This window comes from Myotis nattereri (assembly GCF_964212035.1).
Source record: "Myotis nattereri genome assembly, chromosome: 3".
In the NCBI taxonomy this organism is placed as follows: Eukaryota; Metazoa; Chordata; class Mammalia; order Chiroptera; family Vespertilionidae; genus Myotis; species Myotis nattereri.
Genome location: NC_138077.1, coordinates 41,992,164 through 42,019,843, shown reverse-complemented (window position 1 = coordinate 42,019,843; position 27,680 = coordinate 41,992,164). Strand labels below are relative to the sequence as shown.

Genomic DNA, 27,680 nt, shown 5'->3' with positions numbered 1-27,680 from the left:
GGTAAAATTGTAATATTACAGACTAAAATGTCTGCTTTAATTATTATTAAACAGTATGTTTATTTTCACTGAAGTTCAAGATATCCACAATAATATCCTTAACTGCTTGGCTTTTTTCAACTTAAAATTTAAAAATGTAATGATTATCTAATGACTTATGCCAAAGACCCACACTTATCAAAAGTCCAATTACAATGGCTAATAACAGGTAAAATTACTTTTAATGTCCCAGAAAATGGACAAGGATTTAATACAACAATCCCATGAAGTGGAAAATTATTATCATCTCTACTGTAAAGAGGAGGTAACAGGCCCAGTGAGATTAGGTAACTTGCCTACTGCCTTCCAAGCGCTGGAGCTGGGCTTTGAACCCAGGTGTGTCCCACTCCACAATTGGAGCTTCAGCTTCTATACATGACACTACTTCAACCCTACCTTTAGCAGTGGCTCTCAACCTTGGCTGCACATTAGAATCACCTGGGCATCTTTTTTAAAATCCTGATTTCTGGGCCTTATCCTCCAGAAATTCTGTTTCTTTGTTACTAATGTTGTGGCCCCACCCCATCACAAAGAAACAGAAGTTCCGGAGGATGAGGCCCAGAAATCAGGATTTTAAAAAGATTCCCAGGTGATTCTAATGTGCAGCCAAGGTTAAGAACCACTGCTTTACAGTGATGTATGGATCTCTTGCAACACATGAATATAACCGTCTCCACGGACATCAGAGCCAAGTGATATGCCACTGTGATTTACTATATAAAATGTATTTCCAAAAACATATAGTAAGTAACCATTCTTTGACAGTTTAATACAGTTACTTCTTCCCAAAAATATCAAGTAAATGCCACAGTGGGGAACTTGAATATAAAACAACTCTCAGTCCTTCTGAACGATAAATTCGCTTTTCTTAACTAGATTAATTCCAACAACGAGAAAGAATCCCCCAGGAGTCTTTCTCTGAACGGCACGCTGATGAAGGATGTTAGGTTGGAGAGAGCCCAGATCAAATACATGCAGACATGACAAGATAATGGACTTCCCCTGGAATTTCTCACAGATCAAGGTGCCAGACACAGATACCAGCTTCTTCTCCCTGAATTCACAAACCCCCACACAGATAAGAACTTCGTCCTGAATATTCCGCCCATTCCCTGCAGCAGAGAATTCCTCAGCTCATGTCCCCACCCCTCACCCAACCGCAGTATAAAAAAAGCGCCCCCCTCCCTGTTGGCGTGAATCCACGTGCCCTGTCCTTGGGGTACGTGGGTCTCCCGGGGACGCAGAATAAACCTTTTCCTTTCCTTTCTTTTCTGATTCACTGGACTCTATTTCTTGCGCCGCCTCCTGAGCCACCTAACCTAACAAAGGACAGCAGAACTGAAACGGGGTTTCAAGGCGTCCTGGCCCCCTTGGGGTTTCATCACCGCAGGGATGAGCACCGCGCTCCCCGCACAGGGAAGGCACCTGGCAATGGTCAGGATGTGTCCAAGGGTCACTCCTGCCTGGGGCTGCCAGGTACAAAACAGGACGCCCAGTTAAGTTTCCGACAAATAACGCTGTTTTATATTTTAATTTTATTTTATATTGGGGGCATATATATGCTCAAAGATTATTTGTTGTTCATCTGAAATGTAAATGTAAAGAGCATCCCGTATTTTTATTGCTAAAGTTGGCAACCAACCCCTGGCGAGATGCGCATAAAAGATGGCAGGCCCGGCGCCATGCCCCCCACCCCGTAAATGGGGAAACTGAGGCCAATGGCAGGCGGAAGGGAGCGGTGGGAAGGGGAAGAAAGGGAAGGGCTGGTGGTAGGAGGGCTCCCTCCGCAGGTGGAATTGGAAGCAGACTTCCCTGACTTGCAGATTCTTTCCTCTCGTCCTCCTCCTCTCCCACCCTCGGGTACCCGCGCATCTCTCATTGCGAAAGGGGGCCAAACAGCACAGGCCCCGCCCCTGGGCAGGAACCCTACCTCCCCGCCACCCACACACACCCGTTACCTCGGGCTCTGGACACGCTGCCGCCGGTCCGCTCAGGCGCCACCAGCAGCACCGACATCACAGCGGTGGCCGCCGTGCCCCTGGATCCCGGCCGCTGGTAGACGTGCAGCTCACACGTCCTCCCGAGACGTCCCTTCATCCCGCACAGAAGTCTCTTGTCCTCCTCTGGCCACCGTCCAGGTCTGGGCCGAGAAACTGGCCAATCCGAGCGAGGCACTCGAGAGGGCGCGTCGCCGTTCACACCAATCAAAGGACCGAGCAGGTTCTGTGGCGCTCGGCCAATCGGACCGCGCGCCCGTCGCGTGTGGTCCCGCCTCCTCAGCTGGGCTCCTGCTCCGAGGGGTTTGCTGGGTCCTCAGCCCCCTGAGCAGCCGGGATGCTGTCCGTCCGTCCTCCTGCGGCCCCGGGGGTTCTCTCTCTCTCTCTCTCTTGGGCTCTAGGGCGAGGAACCCCCATGGCCTTTCATCTTTAGAGCCGCTAAGGGCAGAGGGTAGCTGTCGTAGGATATAAAAGAGTGTGGGATAAGAATACAAACTTTTGGGTTTTCAAGAATGTGAAAAACATGTTTTTAAAAATTCTCTTTTTAATCATCTCAAACACAAAATTACAGAATTTTAAGACAATTTTTCTATAATGCTATTTTTAAAACTGAGATATAATTGGTATATAATATTGTGTAAGTTTAAGGTGTACGTATACAATGGATTTATTTGATACATTTATGTATTGCAGTAAGATTATCACCACAGCCATAGCTAACACCTCTATCATGTCACAGACTTATTCTTTTTTTTTGTGATAAGAATATTCAAGATCTAATCTCTTAGCAACTTTGAAGTATATAATAACAGTGTTGTTGACTATAATCACTACACAGTGCATTAGATCACCGAACTTATTCAACTTCTAGTTGCAAGTTTGTGGACTTTTTTTTTTTTAACCTTTATTGTAGAAAGTATTACATATTGGACTTTATTTTTTTTTATAGCAGTTTTAGGTTCACAGCAAAATTGACCATAGATACAGAGATTTCCCATATACTACTTGCCACCACACATGCATAGCTTCCCCCATTACCAACATCCCTCACCAGAGTTATGATTAATGAACCCACATTGACACATTATAATCACTGAAAGCTAGGGTTTATATTAAAATTCACTCTTGGTATTGTACTTTTATGGGTTTGGACAAAAATGTATAATCCCATGGAGAGTAGTTTTACTGCACTAAAAATGGGATCTAAAAGCCCTGTGTCTGACTGTTCTTCCCCCACCCCTCTTAACCCTTGGCAACCACTCATCTTTTTACTGTCCCACCAGCAATGAATGAGCACTCCTGTTGCTCCCCATCTTCACCAGCATTTGTTGATGTCTGTGTTTTGGATTTTGGCCATTCTAGCAAGTGTGTAGTGGTATGTCATTGTCATTTCAATTTGCAAGTTCCCTGAGGACATGTGATATGGAGCATCTTTTATTTTTATATTTTTCTTTTTGGAGCACCTTTTCACATGTTTATTTGCTATCTGTATATCTTCATTGGTGAGATGTATTTTACAGTCTTTGGTTCACTTTTATAATCAGGTTGTTGGTTTTCTTACTGTTGAGTTTTAAGAGTTTGTATATTTTAGGTAACATTTCTTCAGCAGATAAGTCTTTTGTAAATATTTCCCCCCCAGTCTCCAGCTTCTTTTTATTCTCCTGTTAGTGTTTTCACACAGCAGAAAACCTTAATTTTAATATGGTATAGTGTGGGGAACCGATATAGGGTTAAGCCTCGGACTGACCTGTTGGCAAAAATCACAAGTCCCAGCTTAGAGGGCTCAGTCCCCTTAGCATAATTAGGCTTGACCTTATAACACTCCCTAGATCTTATCTGGGAAGCTAATGGGCTGAGGGAAGTGCAGGAAGTGTAACTATGGTCAGAACAAGTGAAACTCACAAGTACTATGCAACTATGGTAACCACTACCTTGTTTACCTCTGACTATAAAAGGTTGATGTGGCCTGAGCACCAGTGAAAGTCTTTCCTCTTGAGTTGGACTTACCCGCCTGGCCCCCAATATTCCCAGATTATCTCTTGTCTTTTCTCTTTCATTTGTGTGCGGCTCCTCTTCCAGATCCTGAACCCTGAACCACACAGGACGTGGAGGGAACATTTACAACATCTGGCGCCCAATGGGAAATCTGGCAGTGAAGGTTTCGCTAGAGCAAAAAAACGAAGTTTCACCAGCAAGGTGGGGAACAAAGAATTCACTGTAAAGGTAGGGAAATTCACCGTAAAGGTGGGGGGATATTTCACCGCACACAAAAGCCCACGATCAGCTGCAGAAGTCCGGAGCTGTAAGCGGGGTGGGAACGTTTTTCTTAACCAGGTTAATGGGGCAGGATTCGGCTTTAAAAAAGTAGACTCGGCTTTAAAAAAGTAAGAAACTTTATTATAGACTTTTGATTTGCATGCTTAAGAATTTAAAGCTTTAGAAGGTAATCTCTTATAGTTTTTGCATGTTATTATAGACATAACCCTTGTTTTCTGAAGAAGGTACATTAGATCTTGAATGTTTGCCAAAAAGTTAGTCAGAACTTGAAAAAAAAAAAAAAGGTCAGCAGCAGGAAAAACAAAAAAACTGCCTCCAAAAACTGTTTTCCCTTGTGGAACATGGTATTTCATTTGCTAGAGCCTTTAAGAGAGGCCAAGGAGGATAAATCTCCTCCCCTTGCACCCTCCACTCCTTAAGAGTAGCAGAAAGAAAAGAAAAAAATGGGAGGAATGGCCTTCATGGCTCCCTCCACCTCCATGTCCTAATCCTGAAATGTTTAATTCTCCATGAATAGAATCACCTGTGCAAAAAGGCCAAATTATAAAGAAATTGGAATATTAAAAGGTACTCTTTTAAATCAGGCTGAAAAAAGAGTGCCATGGTCATCTTAATGTGGCTTCTTGTCCAAATTAAAATCTTAATTTGTATTTGGAATCTAAAATGTGTAATAAGAAATGAAACCCCGCTGCCGAATCCGCCTCTGGTGTGGAGAGATTCAAAGGTGGCAGGAGAGGGCAGAGCTATAAGCTCTCCCGCAACGAGATTACTTAATGTTTTGTTTAAAAATTACCAGAGAACATCTTATGATAACCAAATTTTGGCTAAGATAACCTTGGGTACTAGCTATTACTTTGGAAAGCGAAAAAGAAAAAAATTTAAAATCTGTTTTTCTATTAAGCATGAATTTGGGAAAAAACACGCCATCTGAGTCATTTGCTGAAACTTCCCCCAAAGCAGCATGTGGGGAAGAGAAGAAGGGAGCACATGGCGATCCAATATGGATGCCCCCTCCCCAAGTATTCTAATTTATTTATTTATTTTTTTAAAAAATATATTTTATTGATTTATTACAGAGAGAAAGGGAGAGGGATAGAGAGTTAGAAACATCAATGACAGAGAAACATCAATCAGCTGCCTCCTGCACACCTCCCACTGGGGATGTGCCCGCAACCACGGTACATGCCCTTGACTGGAATCGAACCTGGGACCCTTGAGTCCACAGGCCGATGCTCTATCCACTGAGCCAAACCGGTCAGGGCAAGTATTCTAATTTAAAGTCCTTCTCATAATTGAAAAGTTTTACAAAATTTAAAAATGGGCCTGGGATTTCTGTGCACATATAAAGAGAAAAGCTGGCTTAAAACTAATGCGCACAACTGTCCTGTTTTTGGACATTTAGATAGAGTTTTGAGCTGGAATCTCTTTGCAAATGTACAAAATAAGACCCAAGACTGATTATTTCCTAAGAAAAATGACGAATTTGACCCAGGGAAGAAATGCAGGCTGGTTCTAGCAACAAGATTGATATTTTTCCGTAATAAAGTGATTTTTGAAATGTTAATGAAGCCTATTCCACAGTTAATCTTAAAGCCTCAAAGAAATTCAGTAAAATTGTCTGTTACAGAAAATTTGCCAAAGTAAATGCCTTAAAATAATAAATGGATTGGAATCTCAAGAATTACTGAAATATATTAATTATGAAGGTCCAGTAGCCCAGGGAGAAACTAGCTTAGCTCTTTGACATTTAAATGGACCAGGTTAGACCAAACTTGTTTCACCAGCTAAAAACAGTTATCCTGTGGGTGCGATCTCGTGGCCAATTTTGAAATTTCCCGCCGGCAAGCAACCAGCAGGAAACAATGTAGCTACAAGTTTGCTTCTTGACTTTACCCAGAGAAAAAATTATGGTCATTTTAAAGTCAAGGGCTGGGCCAGGCCTGTTTGCCAGCCTCAACCGTGGTTTTCCAGAGCCGCTGGGAACTTGGGACCTTGGAGTTTACTGAATCAAATGATAAAAACTTATACCTAGGTATTTTGAAGTGAAATAATGCTGAAATATTGATCTGGGTGTGCCTTGTACTAAATTTAGAGGACAGAATTGAATATAATCTTTAAATCTTATATACACATATGTATTTGATGGTCTTTCAAGTTGAATTTCAAGACTATAACCAAGGAATGACTTTGGGACATTTCACAGGCCCTGAAATGTTTTCAAAAGTTTATTCTCTCTTTTTAAAGGAGTTTTTAATTCAACCAAATTTAATGACTTTGACTTGAAATACATGACCTTGCAGCACTATCAGTCAACATCCAAGAAGTAACCCTGTGGGTTACTTGGTGTAAAAGAAAAAGATTTTTATACTGATTGGAAGTTACTCTGCAAGAAAATAATAGAAAGAGGTTTTTCCTTCAAACATCTGGAGGACTGTAATTAAATGTACTAGGTTTAATATAGAAAGGTAAATAATTTGGTTTTTTGCCTTAAATTTAATTAACATAATTTCCAGTTTAAAATTGAATTGAGCAAAGAATATCCTTACATGATATTATTATACAATGTCATTAATAATTTTTGATATTTTACAACAGCATATTGTACATTTATCCCAAACAAACTTACAAACTAATTCTTTGAATGTTTGGCAGCAATTTAATAAGGACATGAAAGGATTTAATCCCTTCCACTGTGTGGAAGGCCCCCTGGGAAGGCACTTGAGCATTCTATATTGGCCTCTCTTGCCCTTTTTGCCAAGAGGGTCCCTCTTCTTACAATCCAATTGCCCATAGCTGTTGCCTGAGCTCTCTGTTCATGCTGAGGTTGAAGCCTCATGGTAGCTGGTACCATGGATCTGTCTCTCGCCCAATGGTGTGAGCTGGGCCCTCTCTGGAGAAGAAACCTGTGTTCCCCAACGTATGTGATCAATGCTGGAGTCCCGCCAGCAGGCGAGGGGATCCCAAGGCAGTTGCTGGGTGTGGAGGCCACGGGGGCATAGGCTACCAAGGAGACAGAACTGAACTTCACATCACCCTGATTGGCCCCGGAGGATGGCTGGTTAGCCAGAGACGGGTAAGATTCCTCAGGGAAGGAACAACCTAAGACAGGCACAGTCGCAGAGGGGCCATCAGGCGAGAACTTGGGGGTCAACAGAGGTGGGGCACAGATCCTCACCCCCCCAACTATGCAGGGGCTTGAACACTCGCCCCTTCTGAGGGAGGTCTCCTGACCCCATGGCTGCTTCCTGCTTCCCATGCCCAGCTGAGATCGGTACCCAGACAACGGAGACTTGGCTGACAGCAGCTACCTTATATCTAAATCCAGCCTAACACCAGGAATGCTCAGGGCCTTCTCAAGGATGCAAAATAATCCTTTCCATTAATATTTACAGTGTAAACTAAGATTGTTGTTAGAGTATTAAATTTGACAGTAACGAGTTTAACTGAAATAAGTAGTATTAACCAAAATTTTCATTTCATGGTAAAATTGCTTAACATGCAATGAACTTAAAGCAGTCATATTTTTGTGCAAAATATTAAAAATTTAAGTTATCTAGACTGCATTATAAAAATTTTCCAAAAGTCTCCTAATAATTAAATCAAAAAAGGGGGGATAGTGGAAAAATACCATGTAAGGAAAAATATCCTGTAACTAAATTACATCTAGAAAAAAATTTCTTTCATTTGTAATGCTAACAGCAAGACACCCATGAAAAACATACGTAGTGTCAAAATAAGCCAAAGGAAAATCATTTGGGCAAATATAAAAAGGACCCCAAGTAAAATTTCCTTTATTAACCTTTGGTCGAGAATACGTTTGTATATTTTCAGAAAACAACTCCAAGACCATGTGGATTCCTGCAACAGAGGAATTATCAGGAATGCTCCAGCCATGAGGACAAGAGGAAAAACAATCCAGAGATGGAAGACGCTGATGAAGCTTTGCCATGCTAGCAGTCAAGCAGCTGTGCATCGCTGCAGGTTGCCCAGGATCAAACCAGAGAGGGTCGGACCTGCATTGCAAAAATAATTAGTTTGGTGTCTTCCGCCCCTAATCTTTCTGTTCGAACATACAGAGCAATCTTTACTTTTCACACCTTCACAGTGCCGCAATATATGCAGTTTCCCAGTTTCCCTTTCATCTTTATCTGAGGCCGATGGTCTTCCTGCCAAAATAAAACTCTTCATCGTTACTTTCAGATTCGCAGTACACTTCTTTCGGTAACTTTCTTTTTGCCATTTTGGAGCATTATTTTGAAATATCTTAACAAGCGAGAATGCCTAATTACAGTTAAATGTAATTTGTAAAGCTTTATTTGAAATTCTGCAAAGTATCTCCGAAGCTTGTCGATTTCTTCACTCTCAAAAGGCGACTGACTTGCCACGGTGTTTTGCATGGCGAGTGTGGAACGACCGCGTTTGTTTATATTGTTTCGATATCTCCAATTTGTCGGGGCAATGTTTTGGTTTGTGACAAGGTCGCTTAGACACTTAAGAGCTTTCAGAGAAATTATGAACTGATACATGAATAAATAGAGTTAAGATTCATACGGTTTCTTGCTGTGGTGTCTGAGAGCAGACATATGACCGGAACGGTAAAAAAGCTTTGGTGGCTGAGAGTAGACAAACGACTGCAAAGGGTTAAGCCTCGGACTGACTTGTTGGCAAAGTCACAAGTCCCAGCTTAGGGGGCTCAGTCCTCTTAGCATAATTAGGCTTGACCTTATAACACTCCCTAGATCTTATCTGGGAATCTAATGGGCTGAGGGAAGGGCAGGAAGTGTAACTATGGTCAAAACAAGTGAAACTCACAAGAACTGTGTAACTATGGTAACCACTACCTTGTTTACCTCTGACTATAAAAGGTTGATGTGGCCTGAGCACCAGTGAATGTCTTTCCTCTTGAGTTGGACTTACCCGCCTGGCCCCCAATATTCCCAGATTATCTCTTGTCTTTTCTCTTTCATGTGTGTGCAGCTCCTCTTCCAGATCCTGAACCCTGAACCATGCGAGACATGGAGGGAAACATTTACAACAGTATAGCTTATCAATTCTTTCTTTTACAGATCATGCCTTTGGCATAGTAAGTAGAAAGTCTTCATCAAACCATAGTTAATCTAAATTTTCTGTTTTCTTACAGAAGTTTTATAGTTTTGTGTTTTGCATGTAGGCCTGTGATTCATTTTGAGTTAATTTTTGTAAAGAGCATAAGGTCTATATCCAGATTCTTTTTCTTTTTATTTTTTGCTTGTGGGTATCCAGTTGTTCAGTATCACTTGTAGAAAAGACAATCTTTGCTCCATGGTATTGCCTTTGCTCCTTCATCAAAGACCAGTTGGCTATATTTATGTGGGTCTATTTATGGGTTTCTATTCTTTTCAGTTTATCTGTCTATTCAGTTGCCAATAGCATACTATCTTGATTACTGTAGTTTTATAGTAAATCTTGAAGGTGAGTAGTATCAGTCTACCAACTTTGTTCTTCAAATTTGTGTATGTTGGCTATTCTTGGTCTTTTGTCTCTGCATATAAATTTCAGAACCAGTTTTTCAATATCCATACAATAACTTACTGGGATTTTGATAGGAATTTCATTGAATCTATATATCAAGTTGGAAAGAACTCATATTCACTGTGAGGACCTGGTAGAGCTTGTGGAGGTAAAATTCACAAAAGTGTCCTGACTCTCCATGACTGAATCCCCTGGTATTTTTTCTTAGATTTTTACACACTGAGCCCCCCCAGCAATCCATCAATTACAGTTCAGGTTTCCCTACTGCCACACTAGTTCCTGCAGAGATTGTTGCTTATGGGCTTCTATAAGTTGTGATTCTTTGTATTTGCCTGTGAGTGTCTCCAATTTGGGAGCAGTGGTTTGCCCTGTCACCTCATGTCTCTTATGGAGCTAAGAAGGCATTGATTTTTCAGTTTGTTCAGTTTTTTCCTTGTTGTTAAAATAGAGTGGTGACTTCCAGGCTTTTTTTCATGCTGAATGAGAACCTGGAAGTCCCAAAATATTTTAAAAATAAAAATAGGTAAAGCACTGAATATTAGTCTCTGTGGGATACTCAAAATCAGTGCTCAAAAGTAAATTAAATATCCACCCAGTAATAAATTTATAATTTTTAAATTAGGAAACAATGAACAAAGGCATCCTAAGGAAAGCAGAAGAGAGGAGTTAGAAAGGATAAAAAAAGAAATTCATCAATTGAAAAATATAAATAGGAATACTAATATATATAAGATTTGAAAAAAGAAATAATAGGCTAGATAGTTGGCTAACTAAGAAAGACAGGAAGCACAATCAAAATATAAAATGGTAAGAGGAAATAACTATAGATACAGAAAATATTAATATAATTGTATGGGATTACTTTACTCAACTCTATGAAATAAATTTGTAAACCTGGATGATATTACAAGAAGATATAAATTATCAAAACATCCTGGTAGAAATTCTAAGTAGACCAGTTACCATAGAAGAAATAGATGTTGATAGAGAACTGCCTTTCTCCACACCTCCATGACAAAAGCACCAGGTCTGTATTATTTCACAGAAGAATTCTACTGATAAAATTTTAAAGAACAGATGAGTCCATTGCTATTGTTCTGTTCTGAGCACAGAAAAAGAAGGGAACCTTCCAAATTCTGTTTACGAAGTGTGTATAACACTGATAAAATATAATAACACACACATATATCATGCACATAGACCCTGACCATAGAAATTCTTAAAAAGTAATCAAGGAAGCATGGATTTGGTGAACGAACAGACAAAAAGATCAAGTAAACAGAGTAAAGTGCCCAGATATAGACCTACACAAATATAGTCAATTAATCTTTGAGCAAAGGAACAAAGGCAATTCAGGCTGATTTTAGGAGACAGATGACAGTAGAATGACTGTCAGAATGGTGTGAATTTTTATTTTTTTAATTGTCTAAAGCAGCGGTTCTCAACCTGTGGGTCGCGACCCCTTTCACAGGGGTCACCTAAGACCATCGGAAAACACATATATAATTACATATTGTTTTTGTGATTAATCACTATGCTTTAATTATGTTCAATTTGTAACAATGAAATTGGGGGTCACCACAACATGAGGAACTGTATTAAAGGGTCGCGGCATTAGGAAGGTTGAGAACCACTGGTCTAAAGTTTTACATATGTCTCCTTTTTCCCAATTGACCTCCCCCCGCACCCCCCCCCCCCCCGCCCACCCGCAGCCATTCCCACCCCCAAGGGCAAGACCGCACAGCCCCAGTGTCTGTGTCCATTAGTTATGCTAATACGCATGCATACAAGTCCTTTGGTTGATCTCTAACCACACCCCCCTCGGCCCCAAGCTCCCCTGCCATTTGTCTCTGGATCTGTTTTTGTTCATCAGTTTATGTTGATCATTGTATCCCACATATGAGAAGATCATGTGATATTTTTCTTTCTCCTACTGGCTTATTTCGCTTAGCATAATGCTCTCCAGGTCCATCCATGCTGTTGCAAATGGTACAAGTTCCTTCTTTTTTACCGTAGCGTAGTATTCCATTGTGTAGATGTACCACAGTTTTCTAATCCATTCATCTACTGATGGGCACTTAGGCTGTTTCTAGATCTTAGCTATGGTGAATTGTGCTGCTATGAACATAGGGGTGCTTATATCCTTTCTGATTGGTGTTTCTGGTTTCTTGGGATATATTCCTAGAAGTGGGATCACAGGATCAAATGGGAGTTCCATTTTTAACTTTTTGAGGAAACTCCATACTGTCTTCCATAGTGGCTGTACCAGTCTGCATTCCCACCAGCAGTGCATGAGGGTTCCTTTTTCTCCACATCCTCGCCAGCACTTGTCGTTTGTTGATTTGTTGATGATAGCCATTCTGACAGGTGTGAGATGGTACCTCATTGTTGTTTTGATTCAGGTGACTTTTTCACTTACTGGGTTCACCTATCCAGTTATTTGTGTAGTAGGCGGCACGTGGTGTGACCCTCTCAGACAAGGATCACTGTCTGGTCCTGCATATTAGAACAGTTGGGCTCACAACTCAGGGTTATCCTACCAGTATTTATCTCATGTATTCTCTTGGGTAGTTGAAATTACAGACAATGGCATCTCATCTCTAAAACTTCAGTATACATTTCTAAGAGAATAAGGACATTTTCTTACATAACTACTATACCATACTTTCCAAATACAAATCTCCCCAATTTGGACTAGTTTTGAAAAAAAAAAAGAAAGAAAGAAATAGAATAGAAAGTATTTCAGGGTTTCAGATGTAGTAAGGAAAAAATTGTTCCATACAACTTTTGCTTTAATTACATGTATGTATGTCTATGTGTCATGATATAAATGTTGTATCACACTGTGGTTTGCAGCCTCAGTATGAAGAGCCCTGCTATAGGCCAGTGGTGCCCAAACTGTGGTTCTGGGACCAGCAGCATCAGAATTCCTGGGACTTGTTAGACATGCAGATTCTCAGGTTCCATCCCACATTACTGAATCAGAATCTCTGGAAATGGGGTTAGGATTTTTGAAAAATCACCTGGACAGTGATTCTGCTAGTTTGAGAACCACTGATCTAGACTAAACTAGGTGGTCCCCCAGTGGTGCCTCAGGCATCCCTCATCCTCACGTGGGGCACCCAAGAGGGGTCCTTTGTCTTTTTCTTCATTGTCAGAGGCAGTACTGATAGTCCACTAACAGGGAGGTGGAATCTCCCTTGGCAGTGTTTGGAGGATGGTTTCTCTTTGTAAATTCAGGTGAACCCTTATCTGAAAGAAGAGAATGGTCTAGATCTGTGGTCGGCAAACTGTGGCTTGCGAGCCACATGCGGCTCTTTTGGCCCCTTGAGTGTGGTTCTTCCACAAAATACCACATGCGGGCGCACGTACAGTGCTATTGAAACTTCGTGGCTCATGCGCAGAAGTCGGTTTTTGGCCTGGGCGAGTCTTTTTTGAAGAAGTACTGTTGATATTTGGCTTTGTGGACTAATGAGTTTGCCGACCACGGGTCTAGATTCATAAGATTAGTAATATGCAGTTTGGTCCCTGTACCAGCAGCATCTGTAAAATGAGACTCAATCCCTTACAGGGTTACTGTGAGGCTTAAATGATGTTTGTGAAATGCCTACCATTATAATAAGCACAGAGAAGTCCCTTGTCATATAGAGGTGGTAGTTGCTATACTTGACACTGCCTATCATAACTCTGGGCATATAGTTGATGTTCAATAGATGTGGCTGATTGTTATTTAATTAATTAGAGAGGGAGGCAGGCTATTCTGGCTTGTTCCTTAATTTTGCCATATTTTAGAGGGATGTAGATCACAATTAGGAAGGAGAAAAGGAAGTGAGGAAGGCAGGAGGGCGGGGAAGGAGAGACCAGAAGCATGTCCACATTTATAAGAGCAATGGAGATAATGACCATTTTCTTGGAGGAACGAGTTATGAGCTATTGAAAGCTATGAGCTCATTCCTTTTTACAGGACCTCAGAACTGGAGAAGGGAACTTTTAGATCACAGACGACATCCCCGCACACACAGCCCCCATGACCCAGGTGAAGCAGTTCCGGCCCTGGGAGAGCATGTGTTAGAGATGTGGGACAGAATTGGTTTCTTTCTTTCTTTTTTAAAATATATTTTTATTGATTTCAGAGAGGAAGGGAAAGGGAGAGAGAGAAACATCAATGATGAGAGAATCATTGATCGGCTGCCTCCTGCAAGCCCCACACTGGGGATTGAGCCTGCAACCTGGGCATGTGCCCTGTCTGGGAATCGAACCGTGACCTCCTGGCTCATAGGTCCATGCTCAACCACAGGGCCATGCCAGCCAGTCCTGAACTGTTTTGTGAGGACAGGCACTGCCTACTATATCTTGCCATAAATCCAGCCAACTCATTTGCATGGGGACCTTTGAAGATTGTGAAGGTACAGGTGTGGGAAAGGACAGCAGCTCTCTGAGTGTGATTTATTCTTTCTGTCTCTGTTTGCTTTCATTCCCATTCATAAGCTTCTCCTGCCTCCCTTTCCTCTCTCCATTCCCCCTCTCCCTTCTTTTCATGATTCTCACCCTGAGGGCATGGCCTAATCCAGGAAGCTGAGGATCTGCGATGTCATCAGTTCCACGTCAGTCTCCTAGGCAACGGGCTCATTTCTAGTGATCTAAACTCACAATTGGCTTTGACTGGGTACCAGGGTTCTGATTACTATCAATAGGCAACACCTCCTTTGTTTCCTCAAAAATACTTGTGACTCTTGAATCGGGTCAGAAACCACCATGGAAACACAATCCAGAGCTGTTTTACTTCTTTTGGTCTTTAACCCCTTTCTGAATTTCTTGCAAGAGGCTGCTATTTAAAAATGGTTGTTCTACTTGTGCAGGCAGCCTGCAAACCTCCTAGAAGGGAGAAGGGCAGAACCTCTGCACACATCTCATGTTACAGGTAGACTAATATCATCTCTTAACCACAGCCCACAGTTGTTGCAGAAAGCATTTAAAAATGTCCCCAAGCCGAAACCGGTTTGGCTCAGTGGATAGAGCGTCGGCCTGTGGACTGAAAGGTCCCGGGTTCGATTCCGGTCAAGGGCATGTTCCTGGGTTGTGGGCACTTCCCCAGTGGGGGATGTGCAGGAGGCAGCTGATCGATGTTTCTCTCTCATCGATGTTTCTAACTCTCTATCTCTCTCTCTTCCTCTCTGTAAAAAATCAATAAAATATATTAAAAAAAAATATTGTAATCCTGAGAACCTACCCCCTTCTTAAAAAAAAAAAAAATGTCCCCAAGCCCCGGGGATGTGTGGCTACTACTAGAAAGAAATTGGATCCACGATGCTTGGAGTTGGGATTTATTTATTTAATACTAGAGTCCCAGTGCATGAAATTTGTGCACAGATGAGGTCCCTAGGCCTGGGCAGCGATCAGAGCCTATCTGGGTCTTCCTTCCCCTGGCTGTCGGCTAGAGCCTTCCTTCAGTCTGTGCCGCCCCTGGTGGTCACTGCCGGTCATAGCAAGCAGCCCAACTCCAGGTTGGTCAAACTCCAGAGGGGACAATTTGCATATTAGCCTTTTATTATATAAGAAATTATATAAAATGTATATTGTTTAGTGTGAAGGGGAGAGCCGAGTTTCCTGGCATTTTCAGGACACGTTGGTGAACCCGGCACTGTGGCCACAGGATATTCAGGGTCCTCAGTTGTCAGGTATTGAGGGACCACCATCTGACCAGATTGCGTTTGCGCAGGCTCCTCCCCCTCACCCCCCTCCATGCTGACCGGGATTGTCCCCCCCTCCCCCCCCCCGCCCCCGCCAGGCGGCATCTGGAGCCACCTAAGGAAGCTGGGGCAGCGTCTCCACCCGACAGCTGCTCCGAGAAGCGGCTCCTGTAGTGATGGGGGAGGAGGGCCCCATGGGTGCGGTGCCAGACCTTCGCAGGAGGGAGTGGCGCGCCCGGCACACGGAGCGGCGGCGCACGGCACAGCCCGCGCGGTGGAGACGGGTACCCACCCGCATGCCCAGCCCTGTCCGGCTCCAAGTACAGGAGTGTCCAGTGGACGCTATGACTGCGTGAGAAAACCTCCAACTGAGTGGGGAGAGCAAACGCCAACCGCCCCCACCCTCCGCATCAGCCCCCCAGCCCCGAGCAGGAGAAAGGAGCCGGCTGCAGGCCGCCCCCCAGCCCTCCTTCCCGAATCCTGGGGCGCTGGCCCGCCCCTCCCAGTCAGGCCCTGCTCACCTCGGCTTCTCCGCAGATACCTGGGGAGGAGGAGGGGCGAGCCGGAATGGCGCACAGCTGGCGGTCAGAACCCGGTGCTGGCGCAAGCGCCCACGTTGCCGTCTCCTTCCCCCGACTCTGGGTCGCAGCCCCACGCGAGAACCGGCTGCGCTCGGGCGCGTGCGCGCCTCCCCCGGAGCCCTCGGTGCCGCCCGCCAGGGGAAAGTGGGCGCCGAGGCGGGGAGAGCCGGGCGCGCGGCGCGGCGGGGCGTGGGGTGGGCGGCGCGGAGCAGCGGGTCCCGCGGCCACCTCCGCCCTCCGCGCTCCCAGGCTCCGCGCGGCCCCCTGAGAGCGGACCGAGCATCCCCACCTCGACCCTCAGGAGGTGGCGCCGGCGACCCGACGGCCCAGGACCGCAAAGCCAGAGCCCGCCTGGCTCCCTCGCCCCGGAGGCCCGTGGCGCAGTTGGAGGGAGGTTGGAGCGCCCTGCTTTTCTCAGCTCCGCAGCTGCCGTTCCCTCTCTGAGCCAGACGTCACGCTGGGCGAGCTGCCCGGCTTCACCTTTAAAATAATCCCCGGAGGGCGTGGCTGGCATCGCCCGGCCCAGCCCCGCAGAGTTGGCCTGGCTGGCAGCGACTCTGGTCTGTGCCTGGAGAGAGCGACGAAGAGCGTGAGGGCAGGGCACCCTCCGGAGGAGATGCCGTTGGAAACCATCCAGAGCAGCAGTAGAAACAGTTGCTGTCGCTTTTTTTGTTTATAAACTGACCGTTTGTTTCTTTCCCGGCGAAATGTTATTTGGGTTAAAAGAAGAAATGGCTCCCCAAGAGCTCACCCGGCGACTGGCCACAGTGACCACTCACGTCGGTAAGAGAATTTTTTTTTCTTCTCTTGCATGTTATTAATGGTGGGGGCGGGCGGAGTAGGCCGGGGTCTCCTCTCCCCCTGCCCTCACCCGCAGCCCGGGGGCGGCGCCCTCCCAGCGAAGGCCGTGGGCGCGCGCGCGCCTTGCGCCTGGGCCTCGCCGCTGCTCCGGGCGGTCGGTAACAAGCATCCTTGGGGGTTGTCAAGTCTGTTGGGTCTTAAACCGCGAGGTCTACTGAGCTTTAGAGGACCCATTACCTGCTTCCGACCAGGGACTCGGGGTGAGGACTTGTGTCGGAGTTTACCAGGTAATGGGAGCAGGAGGGAGAAATGCAGGTGTTTCGGGCAGAAACTGCTGCCAAACCACTGGAGGCTCCTAGTGAAACGTGCGTCCTTCCCCGACCCCTTCCCTGGACACATCCAGGGCCAGCGCCTTTGGGTGGGTGTGACTAGAATGTCGGGTCATTTTCTCTGGTGCTCACTTCACTTTGAGACCCTTCCGTGAATGCTAATCAGTTTCCACTGGTAAGGAGTCTGGAAGTTTTTACCTTGTTAGAACTTCCTTCTTGGTGATTATATGTGAAATCTTAATTGAATTAGTGAGTCATCATTGCACTTTGGGGGCTTTAGTTTAGTGTGTTTATGTGCAATAATGATGTACATCTTGAATGATACACATGTGGGGATATACTTTGTGAAGATGATTTATATGGAAAGGTCCAGTTTTGATGATTCTGTTTTCAAAAATGTGTCTGGTGCCAAATGTGGCCACTGAACGGTGGTTTTTTGTTTGTTTTTGTTTTTACTTTAAGAGAAAAGGTCAGTAGAGTCCTGACAAGGAGGGCTGAATGTGAAATATTGCTGAAGGCAGGATGAAATAAGAAGAAAAATACCTTCTAATAAAAGAGAATTTGACATTTGCAAGATATTGAGTGCTGAAATGACTGTGCCAAATACCAGCCTATGCATGAAATTTTGGTGTAGAGAAAGATCAGTGGATTGGGGGTATGACCTGTTGGATTTGAGTCCTTCCCTGGATAAGCCATTGAACGTCAGGCTGAAAAATGGGAGGTTTAATAATTCTTCCGTACTCACTCCAAGGCTATTTGTGAGATACTGTGGGTAAAAATACCATCTACACTGTGAATGTGTTATTGGTCATATCTGGGCGGGACACTGGGCCTGGAGGGAGACCTGAATAATAGTTCTCAAGAACTGGTAGGCAGTATTCCTTGGCTAACACTAGGCTGCTTGTGGGGTCCAGGCTATGGTATATTTTGCTCATCTTGCTACGTCCCTCCTCCAATAGTCAGCTCCGTATATGATACAAACATGAATTTGTGTAGTTTCTGCCCTCAAAGAACTACCACGGACCCCTGGCATCTGTGCTCTTTGCAGCATTCGGTCTCCCGTGCAATCTCACAAACGTATGAAATAGGTGGAGTATCCATTACTCCTATCTTACAAATGAAGGGATTGAGATTTTAGGAGACTCATATTTTATGGTTTCAGGGGTAACACATGATAGGCTTGGGACCATGCCGGAAGCCGGTCCATCCTTGCTGCTTGACACAGTCGCTGCAGGAAAGAAACATCTGCACAGCATATGTTTCAAGGGACCTGGCGTATATAGCATACTGTTCTTAATATGTTTGCTCCCCTTAGTGCTATGTGTTTTAACCAAGGTCACCTCTCCGTGAAAGGTTGTTTCCCCAGGTAGGGATTTTTCCCTGAAGTTAGGGAGGGAATAAAACCCCTTAACTAAATGCCAGGCGGGTAGTTAATCACTTTAACTATGAACAATTACCCTTAAGCTACATAATCTTTACTCCCTGGAATGGAGATAAGAAACGCCCTTTGGAATAGAAATTGACAGGATAAATATCAGCTGGTATAAATACAGATGTAACAAGACAATAAAACACAGAACTTGGCTGGAGATCCTGGACAGAACTTGGCTAGAGATCCTGGCTAGGCTGCTGATCAACTGAATGCTGTCTCCGTGTCATTCCTTCTTCGCCGACTCCATCCACACCTTTGGGGACCCCTGGACCTGCTGGGGTTGGACCCCAACAGGACCAGAAGGCAGCTCTTCCCATGCTCTGTTGGGGCTCTCACCGAGGAGGTCTCTAACCCTGCAGTAGCCCCTGTCTTCATGGGGAGTTGCAATAAGCAGCCAGTAAACTTCTGCTAAGATGGAGGACTCTGCATTTGAGGTGTGTGATGGTGAATTGGGGAAGGGTTGGGAAGTGCTTAGAGTAAGGTTGTTGGGAAGAACATTCTCCTGGTCCTACCTACTTGGCTGCATAACAATATGAAGCATCATGTAACTATGGTGTTCTGCTGTGTCTGGGTCACCATCCTCTCCATCTACCACAGCACCGAGGGCAAGGTCCTAGTGGCTGTGGAGATCTCCATCTTGGCTTCAAGTGCTGGATTAGTAGGCTGCCTTTTTACCCCAAAGTACTACATTATTCTGATAAGACCTGATAACGCTTCAGAAGGTTTAAGGAATAAAATAGGTCCCAGGAGAAAGAGGCATTCAAGTTTTATCTCGTAAGTCTTTATCACATTTTTAGACTTTTGAAAAACAAACTACTAAAATGTTATATCTCAGTTATATATTTTTAAACATGTGCTTCCGTATTCATTGTCCACCTCTGTCTCTCAGCCAATTCCTCCTCCAGTTGGGATTTCTGCTCTTTCCATGATCCCTGAGATTTGAAAGATTCAGGTCAGGGTCCTGTTGATTCAGTTTCTGAAATATCTAATGGGTCTCTTCATGTCCATTCCCACTGCTATCTGCCTCTGACCTGCTTCAGAACTTCATTTCCTTCTGAGTAACCATTGTGCAAGCCTCTTGCCTCTCCTGTGTTTGCCTCTAACCTGTACCAGGAATTACTGGTATAAAAACAACAACATGGCACTTGTATATTACAAAAACGTTCATGCTACTCTTACATAGTCATTCCCTGTAGCCTGGAGTACAAGCTCTTTATTGTTTGACACCTTTTAGTCTTTTCTCCTAATACTTGCTATCTCTGTATCTATGGTTGGGCAACGTGGGCTGAGTCCTTCAGCTTCGTTCCACTATATTTTCTACTATATGTGTTCCCACCTCCAAACATTTTCTTCTGCTTCCCCTCCATTTGGAATGACCCTTTAATATATTTCTCCTCACAGAAATAGGACAAACCTTGCAAGTCCTGAAATTCAGCGCTTCCTTCTTCAGGTACTTCTTTCATCCTGTCAGTGGGACACAATGAGCCCCCTTTCTGATGCCCTAAGTAGGTTTTGTTCTGTTCACATGACATCTCCCACACTCTTCCTTGTATTATGGTTAGTTGATTATTTGAGTGCTTATCTCAGCTCCTAGACTCCTCATTCCTTATCTGTGTGGCCTAGTTACCTAACACAGGGTCTCCCTCTATGAAGATGCAGAATAAATGTTTGCTGAATGTATGAAGGATTGGTTGTGCCTTGGACTGGAGCTTGAGTACTCAGTAATGTCAGGCAACTTTTAGACTTTTAAGGACTGAAGTATTTGTGGATAATTCTGTTGCTTCTTAAGCTCCATTTTTCAAGTAAACATTAAGCCCTTCAGATGTTTTTTATGTGATGTGCTTCATTCCTTCTTTGGATTTTGTTAGTTTGTCAGGGACCCTAATACAATATGCAGTTCACATGTGAACAGTGTCCAGATGTGTTTTTACCCATGCAGGACACAAGTGGGATTATCTTCTCCCCCCTTTATTCTGGACTGTAGAGTCACATTGGTTCAACCACAGAATTTCAGAATCAGAAGAGTTTGATTTTCCCCACCTCATCCTTTTCAATTCTTGAATCCTCTCTGCAAGTTCTTGCTGTACTGCTATTTATATGCAGAGGCGCTGCCTAAGTACACATGAATTTTCTAATACATCTCAGATTGCTCTAGGATTCTGATAGACAGACTACATATTGCTCACATGGGGCTTCCAGTCAGTGGAAAATCTTAGTCATCTAGCTGATTGGTGTGAGTAATCCCCCACTCAGGTTTCATATTTCAAGTCCTGTTCACTCTCTCAGATTATCATCTCATATTAGAAGTATTGATTTTGATCTTACTCTATTATTGTTCTAAAATAATTTCATGTGTTTGGCTATACCCAATTAAACTGTGAGGCAGAAAGGAATATCCTTTGAGATATTGGAGATTGGATTGGTGGCTGTTTTGGTGACAAAAGCTGTAGAATTTTGACTCGTAACCCAGATCACTACTTTTAGGATGATACTGTCATTGATAATATGCAACCAGAAAAAGAACAAACTGAGAAATTAAGCCCATGACTCATTATTCTACAATGGAATAATGACTGAAATGGCTAGGATCCTCAGCTGTTTGTGCTGTAGACAGGATCTAATTAGTGTATTTGCTGCTTAGATAGGAATGAGTCCAGTGGGGACAACTAGACATGCTGGAGTAATGACTTCATCTATCCCAAAAGTGAATTAACTGCATCTGAGTGATTTTTTTCTATTGGGCTCTCTATAGTAGAATTTTTGGAACACAAAAACTGATTGACAACTAAATTGCAAAGTGCAAAATAAAATTTAAGAAATGCTTAATTTAAATATCTACGGAAGTTCTCTTATCCATAATAAAATAATATTTCATTGCATTAAAAACAATACATAGTTTCAATTCTACTGTAGATGCTCCTCAACTTACAATGGGGGTTATATCCTGATAAGCCTATTGTAAGTTGAAAATGCATTTAATACACCTAACCTACTGAACATCATAGGTTAGCTTAGCCTACTTTAATGCTCACAAAGCATTTACACAGGAAAATTCAACATCAGATGCCCTCACTGGTGAATTATACCAAACATTTAAAGAAGAATTAATACCAACTCTTCACAAACTCTTCAAAAAAGAAGAGGAGGGAATATTCCTCAGCTCATTTTATAAAGCCAGTGTTACCCTAATACAAAACCAGACAAAGACATTGCAAGGAAAAACAACAACAACACACCTAGGCCAATATCTCTTACGCATATAGACACAAAAAGCCTCAACAAAATACTAGCACCAAATCTAGCAACATATGAAAAAGGATTATACACCATGATCATGTGGGATTTATCTCAGGAAAGCAAGGTTGGTTTAACATTTGAAAATCAACTGATATAATACACCATAATAGAATACAGGACAAAAACCACATAAACATCTCAGTAGAAGCAGAAAAAGAATTTGACAAAATTTCATACCTATTTGTGATTAAAAACACACACAACACACTCAACAAACTAGGAATAGAAGGGATTTTCCTCAATTTGATAAATGATATTTTTTAAAAAACCCCACAGCTAATATCCTAGTTAATACTAAATGACTGGAAGCTTTCCCATTAAGGTCAGGAACAAGGCAAGGATGTTTATCCTCACTACTTTCATTCAGCATTGTATTAGAGATTCTAGCCAGTACAGTTAGGCAAGAAAATGAAATAATAGGCCTCCAGGTTTGAAAGAAAGAAGTAAAACTACTCTCTATATTTGCAGATGGCATTTTATGTACAGAAAATCCTAAGTAATGCACTAAAAATATATATACTAGAATTAGTAAATGAGTTCAAGGTCTCAGGATACAGGGTCAGTATTCAAAAACAAACTATTTCTAAACAGTAGCAATGAACAATCTGAAATGAAATTAAGAAACAATTCAATTTACAATACCATTAAAAAGAACAAAATACTCAGGAATAAATTTGATAACAGAAGTGTAACACATGTGCTTTAAGAACTATAAATCATTGTTAAGTGAAATTAAAGAAGCCCTAAATAAATAGAAAGGCATTCCATGTTCACAGATGAGAAGACTTAATTTGTTAAGATGGGTATATTCTCTAAATTGTTCAACAAAGACTCTGGAGTGAAAGTATATACTGATTTCGTAAGTGAAAATTACTTTTCTTTAGGAAGGCTTATTTAAATGGGACTTATTCTTGTGATACAACATGCCTAGTAGGCCATGAGCTTTTGTTGTTGCTGTTGTTGGATAGTATTTTGGTGTTTTATTTGTTGTTGGGTAATAAACCACTCCTAAACAGCCATGTAATTATATCTCATGACGATTCCCTCAAGTGATTGTAATCAGATGGCAACTGGGGCTGTATGGCTGTCACCTTGATATTCCCTCATGTCGTATCTCTCTCTACAGGGTGGTATCTCATCTTTCAGGGTCTCCCTATTTGGCTGTTTCTCCAGCAGGTGTCTGTACTTCTTACCTAGAAGCCCAGGTCTCTGATAGGTACAAAGCAGAAGCTGTTAGAACTTTTTTGTATGTTTGATTGTTTACTTTTGTTAATCCTTGTCCAAGGATATTTTTTCCATTGATTTTTTTTAGAGAGAGTGGAAGGGAGGCGAAGAGACTGAGAGAGAGAAACATTGATGTGAGAGAGACACATCCTGACTGGGCTGGGGATTGAGCCTGCAGCCCAGGTTGTGCCCTTGGCTGGAATCGAACCTGTGACCCTTCAGTCCAGGGTCTGATGCTCTAACCACTGAGTCAAACCTGCTAGATCAAGGACTTCTTGATAATGGGCTTGAAGTCCCCTTAAGTTGCTTCCTCCAAAATCTACTGGTCAAAGCAGTCCCGGGCTCAGCCCAGATATAAGGGGAGGGGCCATTCCTCCCCTTCTTACTGGGAGGATGAACATGCCCGCCCAGGAAGGGGTATAATTGTTGTTTTTTTTAAATATTTATTTTTTTCTATATTTATTTTCTATGGCCACTTTAACAAATACCACAAACTTAATGGCTGAAAGCAGCACAAATTCATTTTCTGGCAGTTCTGTAGCTCAGACATTAATACAGGTCTTCATGGGCTAAAATCTGCATGGTGGCATTCCTTTCTGGAGGTTCTTTTTCTTGCCTTTTCCAGCTTTTGGAAGCTGTCAGCAGTCCTAGGCGTGTGGCCCTTTTCCTCCATCTTCAAAGGCAGCAACATCTGGTCTTTCTTGTATTGTCATCTCTAGGGTTCTCTCTTTTATTTTTCTCTTCCACTTTTAAGGACCCTTGCGATTATATTGGGCCCTCGTGTGTGTGTGTGTGTGTGTGTGTGTGTGTGTGTGTGTGTTTTATTTTATTTTATTTTTTTATTGATTAAGTTATTACATATGTGTCCTTATCCCCATGTTACCCCCCATCCTCCCAGTCATACCCTCACCCCCTTGTTGTCTGTGTCCATTGGTTAGGTCTATATGCTTGCATACAAGTCCTTGGGTTGATCTCTCCCCCTTAGCCCCACCCTCCCCTACCTTCCCTCTGAGGTTTGACAGTCTGATTGATGCTTCTCTGTCTCTGGATCTGTTTTTGTTCATCAGTTTATGTTGTTCATTATATTCCATAAATGAGTGAGATCATGTGATATTTATCTTTCTCTCACTGGCTTATTTCACTTAGCATAATGCTCTCTAGTTCCATCCATGCTGTTGCAGATGGTAAGAACTTCTTCTTTACCGCAGCATAGTATTGCATCGTGTAGATGTACCACAGTTTTTTAATCCACACTCATCTACTGATGGGCACTTAGGCTGTTTCCAAATCTTAGCTATGGTGAATTGTACTGCTATGAACATAGGGGTGCATATATCCTTTCTGATTGGTGTTTCTGGTTTCTTGGGATATATTCCTAGAAGTGGGATCACTGGGTCAAATGGGTCCTCCTTATTTTAAGGTCAGCTGATTTGCAGACTTAATTCTATCTGCAACCTTCATTCCTGTTGCCATGTAACCTGACCCACACAGTTTCTGGGTATCAGGGCACAGGTATTTTGGGGATGGGGAGGAGGAAGGCATTTTTTCTGCCTACCATAGTTGCCACCTTGGAAACTAGCTACCTCATTGCTCCACTGAGCATCGAAGATGACTGTGACTTACGCCTTTGAATTGTCCATATTTGGATGGTGAAGGCAGAGAAATGGAATTTCAGTTGGATGTTAGATTTATTCAGATAGAATGTGGTACTCTAAGGTCTGAGTAGATGCCACTGTATTTATGATGTGAGACGCCAGCTTTTGGTAAAGGGCACCAAACAAAAATTAACCCAAATGTTGTCATGATAATAACAGCTACCCGTGATCTAGAGAGCAGTGATGGCGAACCTATGACACCTCTGACACGCGAACTCATTTTTTTGGTTGATTTTTCTTTGTTAAATGGCATTTAAATATTTAAAATAAATATCAAAAATATAAATCTTTGTTTTACTATGGTTGCAAATATCAAAACATTTCTATATGTGACGGCACCAGAGTTAAGTTAGGGTTTTTCAAAATGCTGACACGCCGAGCTCAAAAGGTTTGCCATCACTGATCTAGAGAATGGTCATTTATTAAGTCAGGATTCCTTAGAATCAGTGTAAATAATACTGATTCTAGAGGTGATCATTTTCTCTACTGTGGAGAATATCAAGGATAATTCCTGCCTTTCCAGAATGAAGTAAGGCTGTACCCAGGCTTTGCCAGCAAACAGCTGGGCAGCCTTTAGCACATCACTTTGCCTCTGAGTCTTGGTTCTCTTGTAAAGAAAAGCTATCATTTAAAACTCGAGGATTTACTTCCTTGTCTTTAGACATAATAAATATGTAATACTTAGGAATAAGACTTTGTTAAGGAAGAACGTTTTAGGAGTCCTACCTACTTGTACTTCCTTAGGAAAAAAAAAGTCTGATAAAGTTACAATGGCGAGGTAACAGCAGCACCATGCACTTTTGTTTAGTATAGAAGAGTACCTCTATGTAGAGGACTTTACTGTGAAGGAAAATCAGGTACAAAGTATACATGTTTGGTCATGTTGGTTGTTGTAAATGTTTCCCTCCACGCCCCGCGTGGTTCAGGGTTCAGGATCTGGAAGAGGAGCCGCACACAAATGAAAGAGAAGAGACAAGAGATAATTTGGAAATATTGGAGGGCCAGGCAGGTAAGTCCAACTCAAGAGGAAGGACTTCCACGGGTGCTCAGGCCTCACCAACCTTTTATTGGTATGAGATACACCCATAGCCCTTAGGCAGGGAGGTTCCAGTGACACACAGACTAGTTGATCAATAAGGATTTACATAAGTAAAGGTGGGGAGGTTGCTTCAGCTACCATTATCTGGATTAACAGAGGTGGTGCACAGCTCTGACCTTTGCTAGGGCTTCAAAGGTCACCAGCCTTCTGGGTTCTCTGTCTAGCTTCTCTGCTAGTGAAGACAATAGGCGGTTTCCCACAGTTGGTCTTGTCCAGCTTAGAAGAGTTACTTCTGGATTTCTCTGCCTAGTTATCTGATCCCAGATCTTGTCCAGCCCAGGTTTTGGTTTGTGTGTCTGGTTTTTGTTTGTTTGTTTGTTTGTACCCATTATCTGATCAGTTTGAATTCATTTTAACTCTTTTTGTACCCAAGAAAGCTATAATTAATTCAATTACTGAGGAACTAGAGGTCCTCCTGCCTGTGTCTCCTTATTTACATAACCAATTTAAGACTAACCACATTACTGAGGGCCTCCATAGTTTTGACATGGCCAGGTATCCGTGTCTTGACCTGGGGACAGGGTGGGAAGGAGTGGCCAGATCCAGGCCTCTCCCTCCACTGCTGCAGCCCTAGTGCCATCCTTGGGGCTTGGAAAAATGAATGGATGGCCTCCTAGAGCTGACAGTCTAGAGGGGGAGGTTGCTGTTAAGCAAACATAAGAAAACTTTAGGCAGAGTCAACCATCTGTCCATCAGTTCCCAGTCCCTCCCTCATTTCATTGGGTGTCTGATTTTCTGGCTTCTGCATGTACTGCCTTGCTTTTGCATTGGGGTGACCCAATTATGAAATTTAACTCTTTCCCCCAGTATCTCAAAACGAATCTGTATAGAAGATTGGGAGGTGGGGTACAGGGGGATTTTCTTTCTTTCTTTTTAAGTGCTTTTATTGATTTTAGAGAAAGAGGAAGGGAGAGAGAGGTAGGAACATTGATGAGAGAGAAACATTGATCGGCTGCCTCCTGCATGTTCCCCACTGGGGATTGAGCCCACAACCCAGGCATGTGCCCCAACCAGGAATGGAACCAGTGACCTCTGGTGCATGGGTCGACACTCAAACACTGAGCCGCACTGGCTGGGTGAGGGGAATTTTCTGAAGATGGGAGAGGAGATGTTTATGGTCTAACACACAGATACTTTGAAATGAAGCTGGAGGCATCACTATTTTAAAATGTCCTCTGGCCACCCAGCTTCTGGGCGTTTCACAGTCTCTTCTATTCACCATTTTACTGGCTTCTTCCTTCCCCAGTGGCTCCCTTCTCTGTCCTCTTTTTTTCTCCCCTACATGTGAGGAAGATCTGGCACAGGCCTTAGAAAGGCGGGTCTCCTGGGCCCACATCCCTCCACTTTTCATTCCACTTTGTTTCCATTGCAGTATTTCTCTCTCCAGCAACCAACAGAACTTTTGCTTGCAAAGGAGGAAAAATCCCTCAGGCCGTGAAATGGGATTTTAGACCCTGACATATGGTATAGAAACAAGAAGGAAAATTCCACTACTTAAATCTGGTTTGCCCTTCAGGTGTGGCGTGAGCATTTTTTCCCCTTAGTCCTTTGGGAAAACTAACCCAGATTTTAAAGAGAAAGAACATGTTCATAATTTTCAGTGGCTTTGTGGTATAATCTTTTTTTTAAAAAAAAAAATGGTAGAAGCAATGAGAGCAGAATGAGCATTATGTGGTGCTTCATAAGGACTTGAGAAACTATCCTTGTAAAAATAATACATGGTCTGTGTTTAAAGTTTGGAAGAATCA

General features: G+C 43.0%; 2 protein-coding genes and 1 long non-coding RNA gene across 3 annotated transcripts in view; 2 read left to right on the top strand and 1 right to left on the bottom strand.

The window, feature by feature from the left end:
* The window catches only part of KLHL6 (kelch like family member 6), a 91,967-nt gene extending 87,358 nt beyond the window's left edge, over positions 1-4,609 (top strand). Inside the window, exon 8 of the mRNA XM_081086376.1 lies at positions 4,116-4,609. Within this exon, the coding sequence (XP_080942502.1) occupies positions 4,116-4,122 (7 nt within the window). The 3' untranslated portion in view covers positions 4,123-4,609. The remainder of the gene's footprint in view (positions 1-4,115) is intronic.
* The window catches only part of LOC308515782, a 30,056-nt gene extending 13,800 nt beyond the window's left edge, over positions 1-16,256 (bottom strand). The window contains exons 1-2 of the long non-coding RNA XR_013995670.1: positions 16,036-16,256; positions 1,998-2,491 (exon numbers count right to left, since the gene is read on the bottom strand). This is a non-coding gene — a long non-coding RNA (uncharacterized lncRNA). The remainder of the gene's footprint in view (positions 1-1,997; positions 2,492-16,035) is intronic.
* Positions 16,257-16,263: 7 nt separating this feature from the next.
* The window catches only part of MCF2L2 (MCF.2 cell line derived transforming sequence-like 2), a 210,115-nt gene continuing 198,698 nt past the window's right edge, over positions 16,264-27,680 (top strand). Inside the window, exon 1 of the mRNA XM_081086362.1 lies at positions 16,264-16,878. Coding sequence (XP_080942488.1) covers positions 16,803-16,878 — 76 coding nt within the window. The 5' untranslated portion in view covers positions 16,264-16,802. The remainder of the gene's footprint in view (positions 16,879-27,680) is intronic.